Source organism: Melampsora larici-populina (genome assembly GCF_000204055.1).
Source record: "Melampsora larici-populina 98AG31 unplaced genomic scaffold MELLAscaffold_10, whole genome shotgun sequence".
NCBI lineage: Eukaryota > Fungi > Basidiomycota > Pucciniomycetes > Pucciniales > Melampsoraceae > Melampsora > Melampsora laricis-populina.
In genome coordinates, this window is record NW_006768774.1 from 87,454 (window position 1) to 95,304 (window position 7,851).

The window sequence follows — 7,851 nt, forward strand, 5'->3', positions numbered from 1 at the left end:
AAACTCTTGCCACATGGTGGAGGCTTCTCCGAGAGTGATTGATCATCTGAATTGAGGAGTTCATCGGGGTCCTGAAGGCCAGCTCCCCTCGAGTGTGCTTCACTTCCATCTGGGATTTGAGACACAGGATCAGTAGCCTGTTCAACGTCAAAAAGTGATAAACGCGAAAAGACTTGCCACCATGTGTACCAGAAGAACACCGCTCCGGAACTCCCACGTGCTGGGTTTCTTTCTCTTCCATAGACAACGGGTTTGATGATTGATCTGAGCCAATTATACTAATTTCTGCTTGATCAGTCTGACGCGCTCCACTTGCAGCTGGAGCGGTTGGAAACCAGCACTTGATCGCTGTTTCAAATGCTGAAGTATCTGATTCACAGCGTTGTCGTGTGCGCGGTGGAGAAGCAGAAGTAGCGTGTACGTGATGCAATGAACCTCTTAAGAGCGTATGGTCATCTGAGACGTCAGAGCGGTGGCGCTTCAAAGATATCTTAGAGGTATTTGGATCTTGAGGTTTAATTTCGCCAGAGTCTGTATTCCAAAGAGATTAAGAAGCGTAAGTCTCATGTTGAACAAGCTGAAAAGTTCAAATAGGGACAGACCCATTCGATCAGGTGCTGAGATTGTATGGTCACCTGAAGGGTCAGAGCATTGCCTCTTCAAAGGTAGGCCCGCTCGGCTCGATGGTGGTTCACTTCCATCTGAGATTCAAGGAACAGGATCAGTAGCCTGTTCAACGTCAATAAGAGATAAATTTAAAAAACTTGCCACCATGTGTACCAGAAGGACACCGCACCAGATCTCCTACGTAATGGTTTTCTTGTCCTTCCACAGACACTGGGTGTGATTTTGAATTTGTCGATCCGGTTGGTGGATCTGATACACCGCGCCGTCGCGGGAGCGGTGGAGACACTAAGGCATTGTGTCCCGGAAGCGATGAGCTCCTTGAGGGTGCTTGTACATCCAAGAGTTGACGATGTTGGTGCTTCAGATATACCATACAAGAGGTTGGATTGTTCGAGGCAATTGGTGATTCACAAAGCGGAACTGCTGGGCTCTTATCGTTGTAAGGATGAGATGCAGTGCTCCCGTTTCCGGATTCTGTATGTAAAAGAAGTAAAAAATCGTAAGCCGCACGTGGAAAAATCACAACAAAGGAGAGATGAAAAGAATAAATGATCAGAGACAAACCCATGTCGTCTGATGGAGGCTTCGATGGGAGTGCGTTATCAACCAAATTGAGGAGATTGTCGGGGTCCTGATGGCCAGCTTGACTTGAGTGTGTTTCACTTCCATCTGAGATTTAAGTAACAGGGTCAGTAGACTGTTGACATCAAAAAAAGATAAGCTCGAAAACACTTGCCACAATATGTAGCAGAACACCGCACGGGATCCTGCACGTGCTGAGTTTCTTTTTCTTCCATAGACACCGGGTTTGATGATTGTTGTGAGCCAGGTATACTAATTCCCGATTGATCAGCCTGATGCGCTGCACTTGAAGCTGGAGCGGTTGGAAACTGAGACTTGATCGCTGTTTCAGGAGCTGAAGTGTCTGATTTGCAGCGTTGTCGTGTGCGCGGTGGAGACTCTGAAGTGACGTGCACATGATGCGACGAACCCCGTAAGATCGTATGGTCGTCTGAAAGGTCAGAACGTTGGCGCTTCAAAGACAACATAGAGGTGTTTGGATCTTGAGGTGCGGTTTTGCCAGAGTCTGTTTCGAAAGAGATTAACAAGCGTAAGTCTCATGTTGAACAATCTGAAAAGTTCAGAGATGACAAAAATAAACAAAGAGGAACATACTCATTCCATCAGGTGCTAAGATTGTATGGTCACCTGAAGGGTCAGAGCGTTGGCGCGTCGAAGATGCCATAGAGGTGTTCGGATCTGTAAGTCGACAGGATCAGTAGCCTGGTCAACATCAAACAAAGACAAATTCGAAATGACTTGCCACAAAGTGTAACAGAACAGTGCACGGGAACCTGCACGTGCTGAGTTTCGTTTTCTTCCATACATACCGGATTTGATGATTGATCTGAGCCTGATTGATCAGCCTGATGCGCTGCACTTGAAGCTGGAGTGGTTGGAAACTGAGACTTGATCGCTTTTCCAGGAGCTAAAGTGTCTGATTCGCAGCGTTGTCGTGTGCGCGGTGGAGACTCTGAAGTGGCGTGTACATGATGCGACGAACCCCTTAAGATCGTATGGTCGTCTGAGAGGTCAGAGCGTTGGCGCTTTAAAGACAACATAGAGGTGTTGGGATCGTGGGGTGCAATTTCGCCAGAGTCTGTTTCGAATCAGATTATCAAGCGTAAGTCTCATGTTGAACAATCTGAAAAGCTCAGAGGTTACAAAAATAAACAAATAGGGACATACTCATTCCATCAGGCGCTAAGATTGTATGGTCACCTGAAGGGTCAGAGCATTGGCGCGTCGAAGATGCCATAGAGGTGTTCGGATCTTGAGGTGTGATTGATGATCCACCAGGATGGGATACAGTGCTCTCATCGCCAGAGTCTGTAATTGCGAGAGATTGACAAGCGTAAGTCGACAGGATCAGTAGCCTGGTCAACGTCAAACAAAGATAAATTCGAAATGACTTGCCACAAAGTGTAACAGAACATCGCACGGGAACCTGCACGTGCTGAGGTTTGTTTTCTTCCGCAAATACCGGGTTTAATGATTGATCTGAGCCAGTTATACTAGTCTCTGATTGATCAGCCTGATGCGCTCCGCTTGAAGCTGGAGCGGTTGGAAAGATCACCGTTTCAGGAGCTGAAGTGTCTGATTCGCAGCGTTGTCGTGTGCGCGGTGGAGAGTCTGAAGTGGCGTGTACATGATGCGATGAACCTCCTAAGATCGTATGGTCATCTGCGAGGTCAGGGTGTTGGGGCTTTGAAGACACCTTGGAGGTGTTTGGATCTTGAGGTGCGATTTCGTGAGAGTCTGTTTCGAAAGAGATTAACAAGCGTAAGTCTCATGTTGAACAATCTGAAAATCTCAGAGATGACAAAAATGAAGAATAGGGACATACTCGTAACATTAGGTGCAGATTTCAACGGGAGTGATGTACCATTCGAATTGAGGAGATCTTCGAGTGCTTGAAGGTCAGCTCGGCTCAACTGTAACTCAATTTCACCTGGGATTCAAGTCACACGGTAAGTAGCTTGTTCGAAGTTACGAAGTTACGAAGTTACGAAGTTACGAAGTTACGAAGAGATGGAATGGAAAGGACTTACCGTGTTCGGTACGAGAGCTGCGTTGAAGTCGTAAGTCTCTTTCAAGCATGGGGAAGAGATGTATGAGTGTATAGCCGGATCAAGAAAACAGCAAGACTATCTTGGATTGAAACCACCTGGTTTCAATCCAAGTATTAAAATAATTTTTAAAAGGTAAGTCAGTCTAGTATTCGTTTCTGGCACTCGACACAAAGGCTTGCAAGCTCGAGTGTAATACCTAGTTACACACGTGGGCCATGATCAAGATATTTGGAGGATTCTGTTTGATAATATAGTTTCAAATCCAAAAACATAAATCCGCAAACATCGGATAATGTCGATCATCATGATTCTGGTCAAAAGGATAGTGATAAGCCCTAGTTGTGATACATAAATGATTGCAAAAAGGAAAGTCTTTTCACTTGTATGCACGTGAATCAGGTTCTATATAAGTAGAACAGCCTAGAACATCCTATACCGGCTAGCTTCGGGCTAGCAGGTGGCAGTATATCTCATCTTTCAAATACCACTCCATACATTTCAACCTGAGTGAGTAACCAGATTTACATACATATATGAGAAAGGAAAAACTCGACCAAAACTAGAAGAACAGAAAAATTGTAGACATAGAAGATTAAAAGCTCCCATATATCTCACCCCACATTCTATACCAAGACTCAAAAACCAAAGCGCTGGGAACAGAAGTGGACAAATGACACACCTGAGATGACAAAGAGATTGGGAACGATGTTTTGTACTGTATCAGTGAGATGATTGTATGGGAGATGAAGAAAACATCTCAGTCACTGTATATGTTTCTCAGACTGACAACAGAGTAGGTTGGCTCAGGAATTGCAAAGCTTTCTGTGGGCCAGTGGCGAAGAACAATATGGCCACGGAGCTCTTTAGTGTCAACAACGACTGGAGCCTCCGTCCTTTGGTATATTATCTCGGCATGGAGCTGAGGATGATTTCTGTAAAAGTCTTTGGGGGAATCTGTCAAATCCAATGACGCGTACGGCTCAATTGCCATGAAAGTCGACGATATACCTGCTTTGCGGAAGTGGAAAAGAATTTGCCCAAATCGATTCTTCCCATTCATGAAAAATTCTACCCGACTATTTCCCTTGTGTTTTGTGTGGGAGCTATACATTTTTCCAGAAATTCGTAGTCGCTGGGTGGTTTGAACTGAATCGAGAAAAGCTGTATCATCTTCAGAATTGCAATAGCTCCGGTTGCAATTTTTCAAATACTCCAACCAGGCATTATAGATTGTCGGGTCAAGAGAAATTGGATTTGCCCAACGTGTTTCCTCAAGTCCGACGATTTTTGCAATACAGCGAAGACGAATAGATTCTTCAGCTTGATTCAGAAATTGGGGTGCACTATGCAAAACAGCCTGGAAAAAACTTCTTCGAATGAAAGCGGTACACATTGTTTTGTCCACATCCCCTGTTAGAAATCCAGAGTCAGCTGAACAAGGAAAATGTGTGTATTGCTGACGATTTCCGCAAAAAACTCACCTGCATGTCGATTCTTTGGGACCTTGATTAAGCTTCCATTCATTCGTTCTCCAACCCAGCATGCTGTGTATGTCGGAGGTCCAAACAGAGTCGCAATCTGTGGTAGGTGTTGAGCTATGTGAAAATTAGACTTGACCGTAACATTCGGCCAATGGTATTGAAGGTTGTCGCGAAATATCTTCAATTTCGATGCTAGGGTATCACCATCCTCAGGCGAGAATGTTCGGGAAAGAGCCAAATTTGCGATTTCCGCAGCTTGTATTATACTGTTACATATGAGTTTTCGGTGTGGATCAGTAGAATCGTAGAGAAGTGGAATTGTTGAGAGGACCATGTAAACTGTGTATAATGTGAGCCACTCCGTTGCCTTCGGTGTCCCGGCGCTGGCCATTCCGATTTGTCGTGGAACACGAGTCATCCATGATGGGGTCGTGATATCTGAAATGGCTTCATGCAATGTCACAAGATCGGAGACTGCAATCTTTGGTTTTGAGACTGTGATATTTGGTGCAATTTTGATAGTACCTTTATCTTTTTGAGGCGCTGAGGATGAGTTCTCGGGCTTCTTTTTAGCTGCCTGTTGAGATTTTCTGCATTCCTTTGAGCCAGATGGCTGTGGAGAGCCATGGATTGTGGAATCCGAGTCGCTATCTGATCCTTGTCTCGATTTTCCAGGTTTAACATTGATTGATACTGTGCTTGATATGGACCCCAAACGAGAGGAGCGAATTGGTCCTGTGCTTGATATGGACCCCAAACGAGAGGAGCGAATTGATCCTGTGCTTGATATGGACCCTAAACGAGAAGAGCGAATTGATCCTGTGCTTGATGTTGATGCCAAACGAGAGGAGCGCCGAAGAGGCAGTTCTGTGGAATCGCCAGAATTTCGTTTTAAGTTCGACGTGGAAGTAGTGTTTGAGGCAGTTCTTGGGGAGCGTCGACAAGGCAGTTCTTTCAACTCGTCAGAAGTTTGCTGTAAGTGTCCTGAGCTGGAGTTCGTGTTTGATGTTGGTCGTTGCTTTTTCTTTGAGCTGGGGAGATCTTCTGGGTCCGGTAAGCCTCGTGGCCTTCCACACTTTCTGTAAACAACATCGTTCAGTTGGGTTTGAGAGAAAAGTTGAGTGAAATACTCACCTGAAGGGTTGATTACTACTCGATTGTCCACTTTCACTTACATCTATCAAAGATGTTCCCATAGTTCCGTGTGATTGTTGTACGACTTTTGAAGCAGCAGCTGTATCTTGAGCCTTCAGCTTGCTTCCCGCATCCTGAACACCAAGGCACGAATTTGCATGGTCCTTTAAGATTCCTAACAGGACACAATGCATCACGTCGACCGTGACAAACTCTATTGACTGCCAATACGGAAGCTCGGAAAGAACCGTCCAACGAGATCCAAACTCAGTAAATATCGATTCTTGTTTTCCTAAGGATTTGGCTTCGTTCCACTCGTTAGCATGCTGCAGATGATTGCACCGTAGGGGCCATTTTCTGATATCTGTCTCGGAAATGTTCTGCTTGATAAGTGCACAGTGAGCGCAAAATAGTGTTGCCGAGTGAGACGGGAAACCGGCTACTTTCCGTGCAGCTGGCAAGTCGGCAATCACCGGCCATAAGGCTCCACGGATGTGACGACCATTGGGATACTTATTTGTAGAGTCGAAAAAGATCCCGCGCCATAAGTCTTGAAACTCTGCAACCAAAGGCCTTAGGAGGTGATTCATCTGTTCAATCTTGGGTTCTTGCGGACCCGGAATTGTTGCGAAAAGGAATATATTATCTTGTTTATACCGAATATCGGGTGGTAGGCTAAGGCAGATAAGAAGAAGACTTCCGGTTGAGTGCCGTCGCTGCGTTGATTTACCATGTGGGTTGAACCAGTCGCAGTACAACCCAAACACTAAATTGCCGCTTTTTGAGGTGTAAGGAACTCCTTCGCACTCGAATTCTTTCCACATTCTGCCATCCCACACGTCGGTCATAGAATCAGTATCATTTTCACTTGTCCGCTCAAGTGATGCGTCCAATGCATTCTCAAAACCAGGTAAAAACATCATTTTCGCAATCCAAGTTCTCAAAGACTGATAGTAAAAGATTCGACAGGGTTTTTTGGTTGAGCCTGAAGTATAAAGGTTGGTGTTACACTTGCTGCGTGAGATTTTGTTATGATTCTGCTTTTTAATTTTCGGGTCTTTAAGAAAGCGCATGTCATCGCATTGTTGTTTGAATGAAGTTGTGTCTTTTGGCGGTATGTTGCCGTGAAGAGCAAAACATGAAGGGCAGCATACTTCGGATGCCAATGATACGTCGAGGTTGAGCATTCTATATAATGTTGGGACGGTTGTTGGTAAATCTTCCCAAAACGGCCGTCCTGTATATCCGTGTTCTACAGCACTTTGTTCTACCTGTAGCTTGCTCAAATGTAACGCTGTTCTGCTTTCCTCGTCGCTGGCACCGTTCAAGATGCTTGCTTTGGCAATCTGCAACATCGAAATCAGACTCGAAGGACGTAAAAGATATACTTCTTGCAGTCGGAAAGGATCTGTACAAAATTCTGATGAGGATGTTTGGTTGATGGGGTACGCAGTTTCTGAAGTATGCAAAGTAGACTCGGTAGATATTTCTGGGCGCGGATTTGGAAGATTGTTCCGGATTGGACAGGCCAATACACCTGTTTGACCGGTCTGTGAGGGTATATCACTAGTACTCAAAGACCTCCGCCGTAGCTAATCAAATCACATAATAAAAGACGAAATCAGAACCCCTCTAGATGCGATGATCCAGTAAGTTCATCTGACTTACAGGCCGAGTCCGAGTTGGTTGAACAGAGGAAGGGCCATCAATCCCATGAGGTCCTGCAAAACAAGTTTTTTGAGAATTTCGGAGCCTTCGAAGTTTTACATCGTGAAGATTTCCGCTCGGTATTCCTCGGGCCTTTCCCTGATATGTCTTGCCTTCATGTCTGAATTGTTCAGCGGAACATTTTAATTCAGTACATGTACAGATATGCATGCCACCTAGCAAGTAAGATGATGTCATATTGACTGATTTTTGAGGGACTGAAAATAACTGTTGTGCTTGCGATTTGAGGACGATCGTTTTCAGCAGAT

At 45.0% G+C, this 7,851-nt stretch overlaps 1 protein-coding gene across 1 annotated transcript; it reads right to left on the bottom strand.

Annotated features, from left to right (window-relative positions):
* Positions 1-129: 129 nt before the first annotated feature.
* Positions 130-3,288, bottom strand: MELLADRAFT_84247 (uncharacterized protein; the record flags this gene model as incomplete). The annotated part of the gene is made up of 11 exons (XM_007407931.1): positions 130-137; positions 181-531; positions 603-701; positions 772-1,101; positions 1,192-1,296; positions 1,367-1,714; positions 1,804-1,887; positions 1,955-2,287; positions 2,377-2,946; positions 3,035-3,139; positions 3,240-3,288. The coding sequence occupies 11 exons, from the start codon at positions 3,286-3,288 to the stop codon at positions 130-132; spliced, it is 2,382 nt and encodes a 793-aa protein (XP_007407993.1).
* Between the last annotated feature and the right edge of the window lie 4,563 nt (positions 3,289-7,851).